Source organism: Triturus cristatus, chromosome 1_1 (genome assembly GCF_964204655.1).
Source record: "Triturus cristatus chromosome 1_1, aTriCri1.1, whole genome shotgun sequence".
In the NCBI taxonomy this organism is placed as follows: domain Eukaryota; kingdom Metazoa; phylum Chordata; class Amphibia; order Caudata; family Salamandridae; genus Triturus; species Triturus cristatus.
This window is the reverse complement of record NC_140579.1, coordinates 99,204,315-99,227,954: the sequence shown is the minus strand read 5'-3', so window position 1 is coordinate 99,227,954 and position 23,640 is coordinate 99,204,315. Positions and strand designations below refer to the sequence as shown.

Sequence of the window (23,640 nt, the reverse complement as noted above, 5' to 3'; positions counted from 1 at the left end):
GCAAAATCACATCATCTGAAGTGTGCTTTCGATTCAGCTTACCCTATTACTGTCTGTCTACTGCAGTCTCCCTTTTTTAAATCCTGATTTCATTCTTGATCAGCATGTTGATCAGTTTCTCCCCTACAGGGTCTCCCTCTTGATCCTGAATTGCTCAGCTTTATCATGCTAGTCCGTCTCTGAAGTAGTGTTTGCCACACCATAATCTTTTATGTTTTTTAAGACCATCCTATTGCACTGTCGCTCCCTAGCAGGCTCCCTTCTTTCTGATCGCACATTTCCTCAGCTTATCCTGTGAACCCTTTTCTCACTCAAACCTTACATTCTGAATTTCTTCAACTCATGCCTTAGCTTCTCTGATGCCTTCTTATCCTCTCTCCCTTTCTACTGCAGGAAGAAGACAAGACCAGGCACAGTCATGAACCACTGTGTGAAAAGCTTTGATAATGAGACCTTGGTCACCTCGTCTGTCTCCAGTATCTCAGGCACTGTCGTACTGCTGCTCGCTGCTCTCATTGGAGTACCTGGTAATGTCTTCATCATCTGGAGCATCCTTGGGAAGATGAGGGGCAAGGAAAAGTCTGTCACTTGTATTCTTATCCTCAACCTGGCCGTGGCCGATGGCACTGTGTTGATCCTGACACCGTTCTTCATCACATTTCTCATCATGAGGACGTGGGTTTTCTCCCGGGTCATGTGCAAGATTGTTTATTACCTCGCCTGCGTCAATATGTTTGCCAGCATTTTCATCATCACCTTGATGAGCCTTGATCGCTTGTTGGCCATCTCTCGACCCTGGACGGTGAAGTCAATCCGCAAGAAGCATGTGGCCAGGAAAGCTCTGCTGGGTATTTGGGTAGCATCCATGCTGCTGTCAATCCCAGCCTTTGCTTACCGCGAAGTAGTGGAAGAAGCAAACACCAAGATGCTGATCTGTGAGCCTTGCCATCCCTCTAGCCGCCACACCATCTTCCACTACTCCTTAGAAACTGTGGTAGCATTTTTAGTCCCTCTAGCGATTATTTGTACGAGCTATGCTCTCATCTTACGGAAACTGAAGGCCACAAAGTACCGGCGGCGGGTCCGTACTGAAAAACTAATCCTGGCCATCGTGTTGACCTTCACGTTGCTTTGGCTGCCTTACCATGTGGTCAGTGTTATTCAGGTGGCCTCCCGAGTGGCCACAGGGAACATGGCAGAGAAGCTTAAGCATGCCTGGAAGGCAAGTCGAGCTTTAGCCACCACCCTGGCCTTCATCAGCTTCAGCATTAACCCCGTGCTTTATGCCTTTGCGGCCAGCAACTTCATCAGGGTGTTTGGTATGAACTTCATTGTCAAGTTGCTTGAGGGCACAGCTGGGGAGCTGCACCGGAGAACCAAATCCCAAAGGGACCTGGAAAAGGACTTTGTCAGTGATGCCAGCAAGGGAGTTGAATCGCAGGAGTTTAATAGAGACAACATACTAGACATCTCCCCATCAACTAAACGTCCTCCAGCTTGAAGAGCCAACACTAATGGGAACCATCACAAAACATTTTCATCTCAGACAGGGATAAATAGCACAAAAAAGTCACCCACATGCAAAAGTCAATAGCAGAGTATATGTCTGAGAAAGAGTGAAGTGGAAATCTCAAGCTCATAGGCCTTTTTCAAAGAGGGATTTAACTTAGTCTGGTACCTAAAGCAATGACAGGGAAATCCTTGATTACATATTTGTGGCTGGAAAAATACACATTAATTGACACTATCGCCTAAGAAAGTGGGAGGGAAATGCCAGAATATACCTATGGTCTGTCACTGGAAGGGCAGTCTCTTCTGAGATATTGATAGCGAAATCCTGCACAGAATTGTTAAGCCTTTTAAATTGTCCTGGCATATAAACATTGTACCAGACAATAGCCCTCCTCTGCAGTGGGTGTTCTCATGAAAGTGACAGAATGGCATTTTAGGATTGTTTATGTGCAGGAAGGGACACCTGTGAGAAAGTGCCATCTTTCTTGCATGGTATGCCCCCACTTTTTGCTGAATTGCTGAATGTACTTTGACTGAGTGTGCCCTGGACTCCTGCCAATCAGGGGCCCAGGGCCTATGTTCCTTCCCTAAAACCCAAATTGGCAAACCCTGGCCACATGTCAGCCCCTGGTAAATGGTACCCCCTGTACCCAGGGCCTTGTGACCAGGGAAGGCCTCTAAGGGCTGTAGCACTTATTGTGCCACCCTTAGAGGCCCTGTACCCTAACACAAACACACTGCCCTTGCAGGCTGAGTGTCTGGGTACAAGACAAAACCAAGAGTCGACATGGCCCACATCCCTGTGTGCCATGCCCACAACCTACACTGCCCTGGCATACATCAGCCGCCCCTCTAGCTGGGTGCCCTATGCCAGTGGTGTGGGCACAGGAGCATGAGCCCTGTGCCCCTACAGTACCCAGGTCCATTCCTGGGCGCTGTAAGTGCAGTGCTGCCATTTAAGAGTATATGGGGCTGAGAGCTCGTCAAACACAAACTCCACAGCACCATAATGGCAACACTGAAGACTGAGAAGTTTGGTATCAAACTTCTCAGCACATTAAACCCGCACTGATGCCAGTGTGGGATTTAATGTACAAAGCACTACCGAGGGCATCTTAGAGATGCCTCCTGAAACCTAACCTACAATCCACGTCTTGTCTGAGAGGCTGCCTAGGCTGCCACACAGCAGATTTGTTGCTGGACCCCTGGGTGGAGAGCCCCAGCTCTCCTGGGCCTGCAACAATGCACATCCTGGGCGAGGTGCTAGGTCTCCTCCCCCAGGATGGGCAGGGGGAAGCTTCAAAGGCATGCCGCCTTTGTGAGATTTTCCAGGCCATTTGCTGTACCCCGCACCTTTCCCCCACCGGTTCTGACCCCCACTCTGGCGGGAAGACTGGCCGGAAACCCCAAGTAAAAACAGGGTATGTGCCAGCCTCTGCCAACCCCACCCCTCAGGTGGGGGGGGCGAGGTGAAGCACTTCTCCGGGCTCTCGCCATCTTGAAGATGGGAAGCCCTGCCCAATCAGGACTAGGATACTGCCCCCCTCTCACAGGAGTATGGCAAGATAGGGGGTGCACCCACCCCAGGGCAGGGACTCATTGGTCCCTGCCCTTTACCTACCTGTAACGCCCCTAAATCTAGTATTTAGAGGCACCCTGAACCTTCCCTCTCCAGATTCCGAAAAAGCAAAGAAGAACAAGAAGAAAGAAGACCTGCCGTGCAGCTGCTAAGAAGAGAAAGACACCAACTGCTTTGGCCCCAGCCCTACCGGCCTGTCGACCCTCGAACCTGCCCCTGCTAAATCCCGGCACCTCCTGTGGCCAGCAACCTCACAAACCTGGCTACCTTGTGACTCTGAGCATCTGGGAGTCCCATGAGCAGTGGCTCTGCTCAAAGCAAGTTTCTAACCCCTGGCATCAGCCCGGAACCGCGAAACCTGCACACTCTGCACCCGCCAAGCCTGGCCTGTGCCAGAGTGGACAAAGACCCCGAGGACGTCCCCCCGGCGACTGTGACCCCGAATCTGGCACCCAAGGACCCACCTCGACGCTCCTTATGATGCATGCAGCCTCCGAACCAGGGACCCCCTCACCGCGATCACAGAGGGTAAGATCTCCAGACATCAAAAGGCACACCTGCACCCGGCGCCCTGCGGCCCCCTGTGCCAGACTCCTGGGTACTTACCTATCCTCCAACTACCCAACTTACCTCTCGAAGTGGTGGTGGCACCCGAAGAATCTTCGTCCCCGAGCTTGCAGCCTTTGTTCGTCCTTGAGCTTTCCCATTGAAATCCATTGAGCGCCCGAAGGCTCAAAAGCACCCTGCACCCAGCTGCCCGAGTGGCCCTGGCAGTGCAACTTCTACTCCTACCTACTTCCCCATTTGCCCTGAGCAAGTGACCAGGAGCCCAGCTCCCACAGCCGTGTGGCCTGCTAGTCAGCAGCCACCAACCAAGGCCCCCCTGCCTCCATAGGATAACATTGGGCCTAACTCACTCTGCACCCGGCCGCCCCAATGCCGCTGAGGGAGTAACAACTGTACCAACCTGACCCTGGGAGACCCCTGAGTCTGTGCCCAGAACCTTAACTCTGCCAGTCGAGTACTTAAACAAAAGCCGATAACTCTTTTTTCTTCCATAGGGTAACATTTACTGGTTTCTTCTGAAATTTCTTCTGTGTGTGGAGTTTCTAAAACTTAAAATATTCACCTAAAATCAACCAAGTAATGAAAACGGAAATACTCACCTGCTATTAGGAGAGATGGCAGTGCTGGATCTTGGTGCCCAGCACTGACCCTGAAAAGTACTCACAACCGTACTTACCACTAACCCAATTTTCTTCCATAGGAAATCATTGACTGTTTTTCTGTGAAATTTCTTCTGTGTCGATTTTTGCAAACTACAAATATTCTTTAAAAATCGTACCAACTGTGAAAACGTAATTACGTACTTGTTTTAGATAGAGGTCCCAGTACTGAGCCTAGGAGCCCAGCCCTTGATTACAAAAGTAACAAGAACATACTTTACCCGTAACTTGACTTTTCTTCCATAGGGAACCATTGACTGTTTTTCTAGGAAATTTCTTCTGTCGATTTTACAAACGTATCAATATTCTTTAAAAATCACCTGTATAACTTAAACGCTGTTTCTCAACTGCTTAGAGGTGGTACACTAGTGCTGGATCCAGGATCCAACACTGACCTAGAAACCATAACCCCACTTACCTGCTAAGTGAATTTCCTTCCATAGGATAACATTGGTAATTTGATCAGAAAAAGTTTCTAAGTGTCATCTTTTAAAATAGCAAAATATTGTTTAAAAATTACAACAGTAACTTAACTGAATTTACTCACTTGTTTCCATGAACTGTCCCAGGACTGAATCTAGGATCCAGTCCTGGAGTTAGAAAAGTAATCCTGAAAGTAATTAATTGCATATAACTTAAAGTTCCCATTGAGCTCAATGTATTATTGTGGTTGAAATTGTGTTGCCTATTGCAACAACCTGTAACTATTACCTACAAATGTCAATTGCATATTGCAAAACTGTTTAACTAAAGCATCTCATTCTGAGAAAGTATATTTTGATACCTATTGTTGGTTCTAAAATAAAACAACCATATATTTTGTATATAAACCATTGTCCTAGAGTTCAGTTATTGAGTGTGTGAGACCATTTGCTGACTGAGTGTGTGCAACAAATGCTTTACACTGTCCTCGGATACTGCCTTACTGCTCGACCAAGCTACCACTTTAGAGAGTAAGGTTATCTCTAACTTTAGCCTCTGCCAAGCCTCTGGGGACTGTGGACTGTGCGCACTGTACCTATTTGGGAACAGTATATACAGAGCCACTTTCTCACAACACCTTCCTACACATAAACAATCCTACCCTGCACGCAGACACCCTTGCACTATGCTGCAAGGGTGCCTGCGTTGGCGCTAAGTTGCTAAACTTAGCGCCATCGCAGGGGGAAACACAAGGCTGCGCCACACTCTTTTAAATATGGTGCAGCCTTGAGTTTCAGAAGTGGCGGAGCGCGGCGTTAAGCCAAGGAGGCCACTTCCTTGTACATATCTCCCTTTGTTTTTCTCTTGCTAAAAACATCTCAAAGCAGATACCCAGGTACTAAGCAAATATATATCTTCTCATTCCTTTGTTTTATCTCCAAACGTCTTCCCGCAGCACAGAAACTGCCTGTTGGCTGTTTCAGAAGATCTTCCATCTATCTGGGATCAGGGTACCAGAGCTGTTTTTATTCTAGAACACTTGAGTGCAGCCTTAGATAGTGATTCAGATCATTGGCTGAGTCAATGCCTGTGCATACTGGGCTTCAGAGATATTGTGCTTCCTCGGTGCAAGTCATTTCCAGATGATCTTGAGCCGGCAGTATCTTTGTTCCTCAGTCAGCTTTCAAGCCTTCCACATGTAGGGTTCTGCAAGCCTTTTCCTTGAGCCCCGCACTATCCATCCTCTGCCTCCCACCTTTGATCTCCTTATTCAGATGCTTTGGATCTTCAATGAAGGAGTGTAACGATGGCCATCCAATCAATGTCTCGGCTACTGTACAATGTGTCAGGTGTTGCTAAGTCCGGCTTCTGCCTGGTGGCCTCCTGAGCTGGGGGTCCGTTATTGTTCCAGCTTTGATGGTCTGAAATCTGAGGTACCCTTTATCACCTCCCTGTCACTCTCAAGCCATGGTACCAAGTTAGCAGCTTCCTGTCTTCCCACCTCTGTATCAAACTCAATTGACTGCTGCCTTTTGATCATCGCAAAACGGTGATTCGGTCAATCATGAAGGCAAGAATTGGATAACTCTCTGTATCTGTGTCTGCCCAGCTACACCATCGAGCATCTCCTGATTCTAGAGCATGTTGATGCCTGCTTGGCATTGGGGCTTCGTCTGCATGTTTCCATTTCCAGTCATCTGCCTCTGCTACACTGGCTTCCAGTTCAGAAAAATCTACTCCTTTCTCTTCCACTTTTTATCCTCGTTTGCGTTAAGTGGTGAATTATACCCTGGAGAGCAGAAAATGGATGGATAAATCTTTCCTATATCAGTGTTCACCAATGTTGAGGAAAAGCTCACAGTCTTGGAGCATCTTTCTCAAGCTGAGCCAAATCTCAGTACAGTTGTCCCCGCTGCAGTCCACGACTACCCTGCCCTCTCATAGTTTCATCACAAGCGGTGGTTGATATACTGAAATATATCTGTCTTGTGCCCACAGTTCATAGCCATAGCACAATTTTGTACATATTTCTAGGACTAACTTTCTATACTTTGCACCATTCAAACTACTTTGCCCACATTTCTTACCAAGTGCAAAGTACTCTTGCTGTGGGCCTACACCCATTTCCTCGGGTATCTTATCATGTGTCAATTGGGTATCCAGTCTGCAAAATTGAGAAGACTGATAAGAAGGTCAGCAGTCTTACTCCATTCTTTTTTATTACAGGACCCTGTAGGGAACTCCATCCAACAAAGACTGTACCTCAAAGGAGGTCAATGTATTTTTAGTCCATTATCTGTTCAGTATAACTGCTTTTCAACAGGTCATTCTTTCGATTAGTCCCAAGGAGTTTTTCTCATGTTTGTGACTATTGACCGTTCGTATGAATTGTCGCTCGTCAACAGTTTGTCAAGTTTGCGATGGAAGATCAGAATGTTTGGTTCCTCAAACTCACTGCCTACATAAACAAAATGAACACACTTCCATCCGCAAAATCTAAAAACAAATGAGCAGAGCTGCCCATGCCCTGGTTACAGCTACATGAGCCTTTAGAAATTCCATCCTGGGAGGAGCTCTCCAAAGATCATTTGCGGCACTCGATGTGGCATGAATTCAACAGACAGGCCTTTCACCACTCCTATCAAATGTGACCACATCACTGGGCTAGTTCTATCGACTCCCCATCATGGCAAGAATCCAGTGCGAACTGTGTTTCACAATATATATCACAACATACAACCACGGACATCAACACCTATCATTCCTTGTTTTTATGAGAAGCGCACTAATCTCTTCTTAGACCCGGTGCACCAGAAAAGAATATGAAATCAAAGAAATGCAGCTTTACTTGTCTTGGATGACTTCCCGTGTCAGGTGGGTTTCTTTTGCTGTTCATCGCTTGATACTTTTGTGGTGTGGTCTGTATGTCCGTCCTACTATCTTCTAATACGTTTTTGTAAGTCACACATCGTTCCTTTGTAAGCAACACCTGTTATAGCAGGGAATGTCTGCACATGTTGTGTTCTAGTGTTTCTGAATCATGAATAGGTTAGTAGACTTCGGTAGCAGCTCACCTGGCTTCTCCAGGAGAGCAGGAGTCCATCCCAGGGATTGTTTACAGGTCCAGAGCTGGATCCAGGATTGAAAGCATTTGGTCTACCAACCTCCCTGTGTGGAACACCATTTTCACGCAGTATAAGCTTCTAATCCTAACATCCTTGAACATCGGGGCATTCCTGGTTTCTTCTAGATCACATGTCCATAGAGTTCATGCTCTCATGTCAGACTCCTGTGGTTCCCATCACAGACACATCCCAAGGGACGCGGAGCAGCCTTGTAGTCTGTATTAATCTAAGGCGGTGTTCACCCTTAGGATCCAGAAGGCTTTCATACTGGTGGTAACTTTAGGCTGTATATGATGCTTTTCTGCAGTTCTTCCGTCCGGTGCAGGGCTGCTCTGTTCAGGTCTGAACTTAATGTGTCAATGAACTTGTAAATATATCCCAGGAGATTACTTTCTGGGCAGCGAGTCACCTGCAGCTGTTATCCAAAATATATCTAATCGACATCTCAAAGATTTGTGCTCATCAAACAAGTTGGTTTTCCCATCCTCCTGATTGGTTGATTGTAGTCATCTCTGGCAGGACCTTGAACTATTTAAATGTATTTAATTTTTGCAAGATTTGTTTTTCTGAAGTTGACAATGATGTCTTACTTACAGTCTCAGGTAGTCTTTGCATTTTTCTGAAGACTTTGCAGCAGATCACTGGTGCAGGCTACTTGGATCCATCTCTGGTCTGGAGCCTTGTTTCAAATGCTGCTGATGCATCAACACATTGTGAGTCATGAGGAGAAGTGAAGTTGTATCTCTCTTTAAGAAAGTTATTACTACTGGTAGCTCTAATATCAGCAGGGAGGCAGGGACAGCTGCCTATTTGCTTTGGCACTAATCCTTACATTGTTCCAAGTCAAGGTTGCTTGTCTAATGTGATCACCTTCTGTTCCAAAGATTCAATCAGAATATTCTATAAAGCTAAACATGAGAATTCAGACCATACCTAAGCAAGTCCTCATTCTTCCCTCAACAGTTGAGGGGCTTATCAGATTTACATGTGACAAATGGTTAAAATTCCAGGATGGGAAATCTGTTCTGTTTGGGTTGACTCGCTGGGGGTGGAAGGCATCGACTACGCCCTGAGTTGCTGTATTAATGTACACTTCTGATGAGGAATCAGAATCGAAATTGTGGTCTGAACCTGGATTGTTGAATGAAAAGGAAGGCAGCTTCAAAGGCTTTGCTATTGGGAGCTCACGCGCAATGCTGCTAAAAGAGTAGCCCCCAAACTGCACATGCTGCACATTGGAGGGTCACATTCGGATTGATGGTTGGTGTCTTACATAGAAATGGAAGGAACTTTGATGTTAATTAAACTTGGGGATTGCAGAATACCTGGTTATTGCTTCTTCTTTAATAGGATGTGTTTGGGAAACAGGCGGCGGTTTGCCTTTTCCTCAATGTTTAAAGCCTGTGATGAGGAAAAGGGAGGAGGTGGTAACATGCTGTGTATTTACCGGTAATCATAATTCCACAATTCCAAATTTTCCTCCCCTCCCTTCTTGCCTTTCATCCATTCTGTTGTACAGCTGGGATCATTGCACCGTTAAACATTAAAATCCAGAGGGGGTTTTATAATGACCAACAAACATGAAAAAAATCTCCACGGAAATGAATTCCATTCAATTGTACTTTATACATATTCATTGTGATATGCTAAAACCCTCACTGGCAGCTGTGCTCTAGTGTCATCCTATTGGAATATTCAAATGATGCTGTTTGAGAGAAGGGCCCGCCCTGTTTGCTTAGAATGTAGAGTAAATGAAGGAAGGTTATTCACAGGTTTGGGCTAGAGGACACAAGTTGTTGCCTACCTCCCAGGTGTAGACTCAAGGTGTTTGGACTATGATGAGGAAGAAGCTTACTGATCAGGTTTCAGCACTTTACTTCCACCGCAGGGATTATTTGCTGACACACCTCCCACTTTATAGGAAACAGAACAGTAGATGAAATACTTCAAGTATTCTTCAAGACCACATCTGCCCGAAAATAATGCACCATAATATTATGAAATTATTTTTCTAAATTTCACTGTCATGACTGCCATCACAGCCCAATTTGGCGACAGCACTTTCATGGCCTCTTCCAAATGATGTGAATGCCGATAAAGTTTGTCACTATAAGAGAAATCTGTCTTTGTGTTTTGTGTGGTTTGCTGATGGTGGTAGAAATAGGATTGGAGTCAATTGCTGCAGGTATGAAACATCCCTGTTGAACACCAAGAGGCACAAAGTGGATGGGTGAAGCTCTCCCCAAAGGGATGCTGGAAGCCCTCATCTGTGACTTGCTTATTTACCAATTGTCTGATCCCTTGCTAATGTGGCAATACTGCATTTATATAGGATCCTGATAATCATTGACCTGTCCAGATACACTAAGCAAAGTACTGAACAATAACCAAACCCTGAGGCTTTAGCTGCCTGAGGTACTGTCCACTCCCTCAACCCAGACTAGCCTTAGCTAGGGAGGCAGGGATACCTCACTATGGGGCATATTTACAACGTGGCGATAAAAAATTATCGCCGCTTTTGCTGACCTAACATGACAGGAGAAATGTCGCTGAGCGACATTTCTCCTATCATCAAGCCCCACGCTATGAAGCATAGCGTCAGGAAAAGTAGCGATAACCCCTGTTATCGCTACTTTCCTTACGCCTGCTTCAAGACTGACTTAGCCATGATATCCTATGGAAGGTGGATATCATGGCTAAGTTTGCGAGGCCCTATCAGCAAGCTACTCAGTACCGGTCCATTTAAAGCACCGGACCCTAATGCTGATTTTTTTCTCATAGGTGAACACATATCATGCGGGGGATCTGCATACCGTGAGACAGGTCTGTCTCACGGTATGCTGTCTTGTTGGACCAGGAGGGGCATCCAGCTATCCTTATAGTGGTAGAAGGCTACAGCCTTTGTAGGTTGTAAGCAGCACGAGGGCGGTGGTGGCAGCATTAGGTGTAGTGATCAGTAGTAGTGAACAGGTCCTTTTTACCCTGTCACTGGAGTGAGGCCTACAGCTTGACCTTTTCTCAAGCCAAAAAAAAAAAAAGAGGTGCTTAATCTATGTATTTTATGTGTTTTTTTGTCTCCTTTCTATTTAATGCAAACATGCTACTGCGTTATTATCTCAGTTTGGATATAATGTTAATCCAAAACTGGGTATAATTAAATTTTCGTCCCAATTCTTTATATGGATCTAATTTAAACATGCTCATATCACAAAAATATTTTAGCTAAAGCCATTCTTTATATGAATCTAATATGAACATGCTCACAAGGCTGTAGGAATTCAATAGTAACACAACCCTCAATTCCAAGGTGGGTATATTCTCCTCAATTTTATATCCCAAAATTGTTTTGGCTGAGAAAATGTAAAAAATAAATAAATATAAATATAAAAACACAAACAAGTTCCCTGGTGTTCCAGTAATTCCCCATTAGTCTTAATTTCCCTGGTATTTAGTTACTTCCCCATTGATTCCAATATTTTTATCCATAGGCTTACCTTTCCGTTTTTTGTCTGCCGGCTACTCGCGTGGCGTCATTGTTACCAAAAGAAGTGTGAATATCCGGTTTAAATACCCCGCTCTAATTGAGATGCACAGCACCTGTGTTAGATCGCCGCCTCGTTCATTAGCTATTTCTAGTTTTGGGCGCCATGTTTGAATAGGTAATTTAACATATTTTATCCTCGTTGTTTGACCTAAGAAGATCTTTTTCGTCATTTAATTAATTTATCTAGTGCACTCTTGCGCAAATGTATTTTATCCACTTCCTATTTTTAAACCGAGAAATATGCCGGCACCTTTATTCAGTTATCGCATCGTCCTTTAACGATTTTAAATTTTGGTCGCCATCTTAGAATGGGTTTAAGTATATGATAATCAGCTTATCCCAGCTTTAATCCCAGCTTTAATCGGAATTCAATGCACCTCGCCGCCTCGTTCATTAGCTATTTCTAGTTTTGGGCGCCATGTTTGAATAGGTAATTTAACATATTTTATCCTCGTTGTTTGACCTAAGAAGATCTTTTTCGTCATTTAATTAATTTATCTAGTGCACTCTTGCGCAAATGTATTTTATCCACTTCCTATTTTTAAACCGAGAAATATGCCGGCACCTTAATTCAGTTATCGCATCGTCCTTTAACGATTTTAAATTTTGGTTGCCATCTTGGAATGGGTTTAAGTATATGATAATCAACTTATCCCAGCTTTAATCGGAATTCAATGCACCTTTGTTAGATCGCCGCCTTGTTCATTAGCTAATCGTAACATTGGTCGCTATTTTAGAATAGATACTTTGACATGTTTCATTCTCGTATTATTATCAAGTAAAAGTTCTTTTTGGCGATTTCCGATTTCGGTCGCCATCTTAGAATGGGTGTTATACCATAAATTGTTCGCGTTTCTTTTACTTAAGAGCCTAATTATACGCGACCGTGCAGTGTATTATATCGGTTTTTTATGAAGGCAAACGCCTAGTTATACTCGATCATGCAGTGTATTAAGTCGATTGTGTATCAAGGTAAACCACCCTTTTAAAACAGGATCGCTTCACCAGTATGAAGATAATTTTTTTATCTTGATATGTTCAAGCATAGTATTAAGATAGAATATTTGTTTATTCAAAGCATACCACCATTGCTTCAATGTATAAAAAGACTCCTCCCTTCGTAGGTATTCGTATATAAGGACTATACAGTACTCTTTTGGGCATCCTATTAAATTCTCCAAATCTTTCTAATACCTGGTGAATTTTGTTAATTAAAGATTTGATTTTATACCTTTGAAGATGCACACCGCTTTTCACATTATGAGGGTTTGGTGTATTGCCATCAATCCTACATTGTGCTCCCAATGACATGCTCCCTATATAGCAATTGACGAGTGTTCCCTGAATTACTTTGTCTAGTTATGTAATATGTACTAGAATCCCTTTAGAGGATTCATCCTAAAAAATTTTTTTTCTTCTTCGTTCCTTTCTATTTAGATTCTGCCATATTTGAATAGTATTCTATATAACGATTCCACCATCACATGGGGAATGAAGGCATTTGTTTATATTCCGATTCTCCCCCATGCGTGGCATTATACCCCAGGTAGTTCTTAATGATCTTTTTTAAAGAAAAGACATAGGGTTAAAGGGGGCCAGTTTCTTAAGGAGTACATATCCCTTATATATGTGTCAATCATCATCCGTACAGGATTTATTTAAAGATGGGACTAATCATCTGTCATCATTTTAGGGCATTCAGACTCACAAGAAATGGTAAAGTTCATCATTTGTATTTAGACCCAGAGCTACAGTTCTTAAGCGGCAAATCCAACCAGCCTCTGCTCTTCTAAGAATCGATTCTCTATTCCCACCCCTCTCCGGTATTTTTATGTGTTCCAATGCATGAAACCATATATCTGTTTTTGATGGGTGATGTTCATGGATGTGTATTGCTACTGGATAACGCTCATCCTTGTTTTTTATGGCCCTTACGTGCTCCTGGATCCTGATTTTTAAATTTCTAATACTACTGCCTATATAGATTTTGTTACAAGCACATCCAAGGGCATAGACTGTGTAAGTTGAATTGCAATTAATAAAAGTATTAATTGTATAGCCTTTTTGAGTGTTGTACCGGAAATCTGTTTTTTTGTTGCATCCCAATTTACATACACTGCACGAACCACATGTAAAGAACCCTGATGGTTTACAAGGAAGCCATGTGGTTGGTCTTGTGTCGAGAATGTAAGTGATCCCTTTAAAATCTCCCAACCCAAAATGGATGCCAAAAGTACGCGTGAGCTGACGCGTGAGTTGACGTCTCGCAGGTCATCTCGTTGATGAGGAAAGTAGAACAATGCAGCGCGCACCACACGCATCACATTACGTACTTGGTCTTGTCGGCTGAGACAGGAAGAGGATTCCATTGCATCATCACTCCCCTGATGAAAACGAAGAGGAAACATCTCTCGCACCAACGGACATCCTCGTCGCCAGTGTAATAATGAAAGATGTCTCGTAGACAGGCCGCTTAGAACAAGTCGTAGGTTTATTCATCAAGTTACAAAGTCCATATATAAGCTCATTTAAAGCCCATGTAGATCTCTTGTAGAGCCCCACCAGGAGCAGCCTCCCTGCTGCTCAGCCCATCTCTACCAACTGCCAACTCCTCCAGTCCCACACACTCAACATTCTAAGTGACATCACTCATGGCTGAGCAGCAAGGGACAGAATATTAATAAGGAAGATGCACCACAACAGCAATAGGTTATAACACACTGACTACAGGACTTTAGATTACACCTGGACAAAAGCCTGCTACAGAAATCCCGATACTTCAACGATCTACACGACTAGATGACTGAAGAATCTCCCTTGAAGTAAAGGAGTTACGCCCCTGCTTGGCAGGTACCAAAGACGCATCTGTCTGGTCTGCATCTCTGTAGGTCCCGCCGGACGCTGAAGAATTTGCACCACAGGAGGTGGGTTTCCAGACTTCCCAGAGGCTGACCCGAGTCCCCAGCAAAGCTGAGAGCCGTAGCCCTCATGGGTACCGTGGAACCGGAACCCCTGGACACCGTGAACATTTGCAAGTGCATCAGCTTCTCGATGTCCTGTGAGGCTGTGCATTGGGTTACTTGTAGCCCAGACCCCGAGCACCTTTTACACCGAAGATTGCTGGCCTACACTCCACGAGTGTTCCGTGACCTCGCTCTTTGTGTTTTAGCTCGAGGCTCCTTCGCGATCCCTGGTCCGTTGACTGGTGGGTCCCTGTGAAGGCAACTTTAACTTTAATTGGGCTATCCTGATTGCTCCAGACATACCCTAACTTTCCATCACTTGGGGCGTCCCCAGGGCCTTGCTGGTCCGCACCGAAGCATCTTTCCTCTTCCTGCGTGGGTTGCTGTTGCCATGGCTTGTTGTGTCCAATCCGGGCACCGACACTGCAGCACTTGACTCCCTTCGCGGGACAGCTTGAATCCAGCTCCTGGTCATCCTCGACGCCTCCTGGCTGAAGAGTCAAGCTTCCCCTCCTCGTACCTGAAGCACCCGACATCAGTGGGCATTCGACTATCGTGCCCCTGGTCACTGGCAAGTGACCCAGACTCTGTCCCCTCTGCTTTCAGGTTCTTCACATCTTCGATCCAGACTTGGACCTCTTTGGACACTTCTCATCTTCCCGGCAACAGCTCTTTTCAGCAAGCTACCATTGAAAATGACGACTCGACCCGTTGCCATTTGACACCTATGCACCCGGCTTCCCTGGGTAAGGTAACACGAGTACTCCGGTGCTCCCGTGGGTGTTGGCCCTAGAACCATCTATGTCCAAAAGGGTTTGTTCCAAGTCCATTCCTAAGCGTCCTTAAACTCTAAAATTCTAACAGCGACTTTCTCCATAGAAGCTAATGGGAGCTCGCGGCTGTGTTCTCACATTGCACACGACCCCCGTGGGTCCCCTCTGTCACTACCTTGGGTGGTTCCTTGGAGTCCCAGCGATTCTACAGGCTCTAGGCCTTGTGTCGTGCTTCTCATACCACTTTCTTAATATATGGTTTGGTTCGCCCCAGGGCCTATCGTATATTGTGCTAATTTACTGTGATATTTGAAGTGTAACATATGTACTTTTACCTCTAGCCTCATAAAGAGACTAGTAGGGTCTGTTTAGATATAAATACATATATTTTATATATATACCTGGTGTGGTCTCCTTTCATTTAGCCATTCAAGAGATTATAGACTGGTAAAACAAGCTGCTTTACATTCCTTCAAGACTTAGCCTGAAGGCTGCTCTCCATAGCTACCACTAGGATAGCTTTCAAATATTGTTGTCTTTAACCTATCATCAATAAGGGGTTGTTTGGACTGGTGCAAGGTGCCCACTATAACTAGTGGACAGCATATACCAGGCCAACTTCTCACAGATGTCCCCTTCAGCACACGATGCTTGGCTTTTGTTTTCATCTCTTCTGAATGTGCATTTGAGCCTTTTTCCTCCTGCTGCCTGAGATGGAGTTTCTTGTTGCCGGGCCTTTTCAAGGACTCCGGACCTGTCAAGGTCAAGAATTCCAGCTGGTTTCTCTGAGGATACATTCAGGACTTCAAAGCTAAGTGAACATTTCTATTTTTTCTGTGTGAACTCCAAAACTAAAGTGAACACTTTTCTTTTAATTGGAGATCTGCTCAGTGCAGTTTATTATTTGAACTGCCACTTTTTGTGGTATTGAATGGAGTGCTTTACTATTGTTTAGTTTCCCTGAAAAAGACAAGAATCTTCTTTCAGTGTTATTACTGCAGTACTTTTATGAGGACATCAACATTAATATTTCGGACTTCTGATGACATTCAATTTTGATTATTTTGTTGGAACAATTGGAGCAGCAGAATTAACAATAATCTTCATGCGCCGGAGATAAATATCACAGTGGTTATTTGATATCTCCATGTCTTCCCATTATTCAGGTGAGAGAGTGTAGGAGTGAGGGCATATCATTACTTCCAAAGGAACTCTTATTTGCTAGCATCATACAAAATAACTCGTGTCTTCTAGATTTCAATTGTTATATTTAAAGCAATAGTTCCCCAGATCCACGAGATGAGAAAACGTGTAACAAGTGTCTCACGCCTGTACTTTTATAGGTAATTGAAAGGTGTGGAAGGACACATATAAACCTATGTATGCCTTATTATTGTTGTTTGCTTTAATCAATCCCTGTTCATTTCTAAGGTACTAGGCGCTACTCTCGCAGTTCCAGAGGCTCCATCCTGGCTGGCCAGATGACAGCAGAAGAGTAGCTGTCATTTTCTTTTCTCTCTCTTCCAAATCCCCTTCCCTCTTGGGACACCTGCCAGGGCTCCTGTCTACTTCAGTAGCGCTGAGAGGTGTTCTAAGAGGATTGGGGAATAGACATCGCCCCTGTAGACGGTCCTGGATTTCAGGTGAGTGGCTGGACTCACATCTAACTCTTACCATAGGTTAATTCCAGCGTTGCTCTACTTTGCTACCTCCTAATTGGTTCACGCACCTGATACATTACTTCCATTTGTAGCTGAGGAGCATCGCTCAACTACAGATTAATGCCCGTTGATAAGTGGCCGTCAGCTTTGATACAGGTACTATTTCTTTAACCTCCTCCCATTCCCCCTGCCCCCTTTGCCATTGTATGCTTCTCTCAACCCCCGCAGCCTCCAGCTCCCCTTCACTCTTGTACCATACGCTTCACAATCCGAGAGCCTGCGGTTCCAGCCCCTCCCAGGACCACTCTGTCCGAGGACATATTGGTAGGCACCTGGTAGCAACAGCAAGTGACTGTGGGCGACAGCAAGAGCAAGCTCTCAGTTTGCTGTCCAATGGATTCCTTTTAGTATCGAGGCAGCAGTGTGGCCCCTCCCCTGCTCTTCGAGCCTTGCCTTTCACCAAAGAAACCAATCCTCGCATTTTTAGGTCTTGGCTAGCGAAGGCTGCGCTTGCGCAGTCTCGCTCGCGAGATTTAACGTTTTTTAGTACGGGGCTTTAACCCGCCCCTCTTCTCCATTGGCTGGCTTCCTAAACGGAGGCCAGCCATTGGAGGAGAGGGGCGTCTGTCCGTTTAAGCCCCGTCTTTTTCGGATTCGGGGGCGTGTTTTTTACTTTCTATCTCTCCTCTGGAATGTAAACATTCCAGCCAATGGGAAGAGGAGAGAAAGAAAAACACGCCCCCCAATCCGAAAATGCCGCTGCGTTTCTCCGAGGCATTTCTGCTTGACCTCGGAGAAAGGCGGTGGTGTTCATGGCTTCATGAACATCACCCTAACTTTTATGGCGAAGATTGGATAAGATATGCCCGCTGCCTCTTGACGCATGATGACAAAGACTTCTTTCAGCAATGACAGGCCAAGGCTTTGCACTGGGCACCCCTTTAAATGCGCCGAAAATGCGGGGCCGGGAAGAGCGCTACTCGCGCACGCGGACTAGCGCAGAGCCCAATTTCGCCATCTTTCTTCTGTTTACATCGGCGTCACCATCTTTCTTCTGTTTACATCGGCGACCGCCTCTGTCATTCCTGTGCTGGAGGAGCCTGTCTTGAGCCTTGGCTGTAGGTGGCCCAGATTGCATACCAGCCAGGGTACGAGATGTCAGAGGCGTTGTACGAGAAGTTTCTGGCACCAGAAGAGCCTTTTCCACTGATGTCTCAGCGCCGGGGAAGCGCCAGCGAGGAGGGTGGCGGCGGGACACTGTTATTTGATGTTAGTGATTTTGGCTGCCAACTCTCCTCATGCCACCGCACCCACCCGTTGCAGCACGGATTCCACGGCAGCTGGTGAGACACACGGCCCTCGTTCGTATTTGCAGACTCGGCTTTTTCAGGGGGAGGAAAGAGGCTAGCTGTTTTGGCGCGCGCCCAGCGCCGAATCTCCACCCGCCAGACGCGGGACCAGCCGCTTCCCCGGACTGTTTACACATCAGATGTCCTTGCTAAATTTGGACCCGGGCCTGTTGGCAGTGAGTCCGCCATGCTTGGCGCGCCTGGCGCGACGCTACTTCAGGAGGCTGCGGTCTGGCGGTCAGCGCGCTGGCTCTGCGTGTCCTGAGCTCCAAGAGGGCCCGACCTCCGGACCTGACCGGCTTTCTGCTTCGCCATTCCTTGCACTGTTCGTGCGCCTTTGGACAATGGGAACATTTAGGCCATCCTGTCATGACTCGCTGCACGGGCCTCGCATCTTCAGGTGGTGAGATTTTGGCGCTAAAGGGTGGGAACACCTGTGAGTGTTTGGCCAACAGCAGAGAACTCCAGAGTTGAAAGGGCACCTCCCAGACCCAATCACGCCCTTCGCTCTAATGAGGCATTTGCCCGTTTCTGAACTTGTCGTTGCCAATGGATGTACAGGTAGGTTACTTTGCCCCTGCCATCTGCAAGGCATAAAAAGGCGGCTGCCAGTAGGTCAGATACTTGTGTTCAAGGCCTTCGCACTTCTGCTACCCTCCAGAACAGAAATAATCTCTTACTGAAATAAGAAATGTATATAATAAAGAAACTGAGAACATGAAAAACAACATTTCTCCCCTGAAAAAAAATATTTCTCTCATGGTATGCCTTGCTCAGGAGCTCGCTCAGAAACATTTACTCAAAAGCATAAATTACAACTTTTTGCTGATCTACATGCATGGCAGCACGACTCATGTAATGTATGCCTTACTTACATTGCATATGCAAGTATATGGAATGTACGTTCATTGGGGACTTGCAGATGTTTTTCTCACCCCGCAACAGCATAATGTATGCTAGAAGGGCAGTTATAAAAATTCACCAGTGGTAACACTTTAGCCAAGCAAACAAAGTCTCTTAGTCTCTGACTGGGGGCCGGGTTGGGCAGAAGACCAAACCTATGGCTCCGGGAGATGTTGTCAGTCCCTGGCCCTCTTGCCAGTTGTCCATAGAAACTCCAGCCGGGGTGCTTCCTGTTGACAGTTGATCCTGAGATAACGACAATGAGACACCACTGGTAGGCGCTCTCCTCGGTGTTTGCGGGGTTGCGAACATTGGGGACCATGGAGTATTCTCCACCACTCCAACATAAACAAAAATAATGTCATGAGCAATGCCAATAGCTCTAACTTTAACAATGCCGAGACCATTGCATTGTAAATGCTTGTTTTTAACCCACCACAGATATTGCTGCATAGCTAGCCAGTCACTGAATATTCCACCGTGCCTTTGGGCTGCTGTAGTCCGGCCCGTGAAGCTATTGATCAGTGTGATGCCAACGTATGCAATAAGGCTGGGTGCTACTAGTGCCAAGAGGTAGATGCGTACTGCTAGCGCCAAGAGGTAGATGCGTACTAGCGCTAAGAGGTAGCTGCGTACTGCTAGCGCCAAGAGGTAGTCCGCGTGCAATTGAGGATACTTTATAAGTTCAATACTGTGTTTTCTGAAGCATGAAACATGAGCATCTTGCAACTTGCTTAAAGTTCAGCGAGTCTGCTAAAATAGCACTGGCAACTTTACGGTAAAGTGTAAACAATTTTATTTCAGTAGGTTCAAGTACCCTTCCCTACCGAGAGAGTGAGTTTGTGAGCCAGGTGCCCAAGTCAGTAATGTGTATGTCAATATTAGAGCGGTGTATGTTAGAAAGAGATGCACCAATGAAGAGGTGTTTATGGTAAAATGAAGTATGAACAGAAGTGCAACCCACGGCCGTGCTCAGGTCAGGGATGGGATATCGCCACCCACTCTCAGTCCAGCATTTCCATACGTCTCCAGTTGGATCTCGGTGCTTTGAAGCATTACTCTTCTTAGCATTATAAAGGTCTTTGCTACACACAGAAATAATGCCGCCACGCTAGTAACGGAGGGTCTCGGTTACAAACAAGAAACAACTTTGGAGTTGACGTCTCTTACCCCATTTTCTCACCCACGGAGCACATTGTATTGTGACAGATTAAGTAAGTCGTTTTTCTGAATGGTTTCAGTGATAGGTATTTGTAAGCATAGTACTTGTACGTGTGTAGTCATCGCTGCACTCTGCTTTTGTTATTCATCCATATGAGGTCATTGGTATTAATGGGGAGTTTAATAAAAAAGTACTCCCATGGTCGCAGTAAAGATACCTCTCCACAACACCAAATACCATTCCCCTAAATTACACTTGATAACACACAATCCCACTACACATAATTCCAGTCCACTCAGTACCACATAATTACTGAGCACACCATGCCACATAATTCCATTACACAAATCCACTCCACACCACACAATGCCATGCCACAAAATTCCATTACACAAATCCACTCCACACCACACCATGCCACACCACATAATTCCATTACACAAATCCAATGCTACTCACAGCAGCCAATGAAAACTTTTCTTATGTAAAACAAACTACATTTCCCATGATGCATATACCACATCACTTCCTGCAGGGCCCCATAAGAGCCAGTAACACCGGAACTAGTCCTCTTTCTTTGCTGCTCACGCAGACAGTTAAGTTGAGAGCTCCGATTTTACATTGATTGTACTATGGCTTTTGTGTACTGGTAATGCAATGTTATTGTGATAACAGTTTTGTGGTGCAGCGGTAGCATTGGCGAGAGCGCCCTGGGCTTATGTAACCCTCGGGTTGAACGGTCCGATTAACGCGCGGTGGCGCTTGGTGATTCCCGCTGTGTGCGGAGTGATCTTGGGGGCATTGCGGACGATTGTGGTCCGTGGCGCGAATGCGCGCATACTTGAATAATTGGTCAGTTTCAACGTGGCGCTCGGCCGCTCCGATTACCCCGATCAGCGCGTAAGCGCTTCCTTCGTTCAGGATCAGCACACGGTACCGCCCCACCTTCGGTGGGCTAAATTTTATGCTTTTTGTGGCGCTGAGGCTCCCCTGATATGCCGATGACGCCGGGAGCCTGTTAGTTTTGCTTTCGATCATGTTCCCACGTGCGTAGCCCAATTGGGCTGTTTTGGTAGGATTTGGGCTACGCATGTAGAAACAACCCGGTTTGATGTTGTTAGTTTCATTTTTAGGCATTTAGGCTGTTTTTTCCTTCGGAGAGCACTGCTTACGCCTGGCAGGCTGCAAAAACGACCTGGGCCCGGAGGGAGCACACCTCCTTGGATCTTATTCTTGCTCTTTGGCTCCACTACGCCCTGGGGGCTGTAATAATTGGTCTACAGCTGCTGCTGAGGAGCTAGGTACCGGTGCTGTTGTGCTGTGGGTTGGCCCCCCCTTTGGATTATCCCTCCTTGCTGTTGCCTTATGAGCAAATGCATTTACAAGTTTGGTTCCACTATGGATAATTGGGTGCATTACGAGGAGGATGATACCTTGTATGAAGAGGAGGTAGGCAGACCTGCCATTGAGGATAATATTGTTGAGGCCCTGGACGCTTCTGTGCAGGAGTCGGTCAACAAGGCCCTGGAAAAGACAGTTCCGGGAACTGTGCAGCAAGCTTTGGCGACTGCTTTAAAGCCTATTACTAAGCAGCTGGAGAAATTTGCGAAGAAGCATGGCTTCAATACCCAATCGGAGGGGAAGTCAGGAGAACCCCGGGCTAAGTCTTGGCCGCATTCCGATTCTTATGAGTCACTTCCGCGCCCGGCTAGGGAGCGTGAGAGGGTACAGGATACTGACTCGGAGTCTACTGCCACCTCTTCTGACACCCCTGATGACTCCCCTCCCAAGAAGAAGTCTCGGAAGGTTAAAAATGTGGAGACTTCTCCGCCGGCTCCCACGCCCTTTACATTCAACCCCTCGGATATCGTTCACCCCAGATCTTTGGACTGGTTGCCTGCCCCGGAGGTGGCTGCGTATTTACACGAGAACTTGCGCAAGTGCTTTGATAAGGAGGTGCGCAACAGGCTGCGGTCCGAATGTCCCAGACCGGATCTCTCGGACAAGGTAGCAGAAATGCCGGACATTGATCCAAGTATGCTTACATTCCTTAAAAAGTTCGCCAAAGACCCCAAGAAGGGGATAGATCGCGCTTGGCGAGGGTGCCAAGATAAGCTCCTGGACGTGGTCGGGCCCCTAGCGAAAATATTGGAGATGGCTCTGTGCTGGCAGGCTGGACCCAACGGGCTATCTGCCTGCTCGGGAATGCCAACTGCGCGATTTCACCGGAGCGCAGGAAATCAATATTGATGCGCATGGACTCTAATCTTACAGAGTTGGCTGCGGCGGAACCTGGGCCGTTGGCGGACGGCAACCTTTTTGGTGACCGATTCGTCAAGGACGTTGCAAAATACGTGGGCACGTTCACGAACCTGGACAAGGCTCAGGCTGGGATCAAACGCGTTTTCCACGCCGGTGTTTTCAACCGGGCCGGACGAGGTCGGGGACGCTCGTTTGGCTGTCAACATTCCCAAGGTCCTCAGCGAGGAGATTTCGGACGCGGCAGAGGAGACTGGGACTCCACCCGCGGTGGCACCTTCTACCCCACCAGGCAGCGCTTCAACAAGCGGCGCTTTAACAAGAGATCCTATCGGGGAGGATTCCAAGCCACCGAGTCTTCAGGTGAGCGCTCCAGATTTATTTCCTCTTCCCTTGGGGGGGCGTATTTGGCATTTCTATCACAATTGGGTTCAGATCTCACAAGACGCCTGGGTGTTACAGACAGTTCAGGGGTTCCACCTAGAGTTTTTTCAGACTCCCTGTCAGGTACATCGTCCCAGACAGCTTTCTTTTTCCCAACTAGAGTGCGATTTTATAGATTCAGAAATAGAAGGGTTGCTGCGGAAACGCGCGATAGCTCCTTGCAACGAGGGCCCTCGCGGTTTCTGCAGCAATATTTTTCTGGTGCAGAAGAAAGGCGGTGGTTACAGGTTGGTACTCAATTTGAAAGATTTCAACCACTTTCTGACCTACAAGCACTTCAAGCTGGAGGGCATCCATCTGCTGGCAGACTTACTAAAGCAAGGGGACTGGTTGGTCCGGCTGGACCTGAAGGACGCCTATCTGTCGGTCCCCATATATCGCCCCCATCGCCGATTCCTTCAATTTCAATGGCGGAACCGATGGTACGAATATTTGGTCCTTCCTTTTGGACTTTCCTCAGCACCGTGGTGCTTCACCAAGGTTCTGAAACCGGTCGTTGCTTACCTCAGAGAACAAGGGGTTCGCATGATTGTCTATTTGGACGACATGCTCATCATGGCACACTCTCAGGAGTTAGTAGCCTTCCACTTGCGCATGACCACTCATATTTTGCAGAACCTGGGGTTTGTGATCAACGAACCGAAATCGGTCTTGTCTCCCACACAGCGGATAGATTTTCTGGGGTTCGTCATAAACTCGCAGACGGCCCAACTCAGT

The 23,640-nt window shown here is 46.4% G+C and overlaps 1 protein-coding gene across 1 annotated transcript; it reads left to right on the top strand.

Moving 5' to 3' along the window:
* Nucleotides 1-413: 413 nt before the first annotated feature.
* LOC146869618 (leukotriene B4 receptor 1-like) lies at nt 414-2,098 on the top strand. The gene has a single exon (XM_085608740.1). It carries the CDS (start codon nt 419-421, stop codon nt 1,499-1,501), a length of 1,083 nt encoding a protein of 360 aa, XP_085464866.1. The 5' UTR covers nt 414-418; the 3' UTR covers nt 1,502-2,098.
* The last annotated feature ends 21,542 nt before the right edge of the window (nt 2,099-23,640 follow it).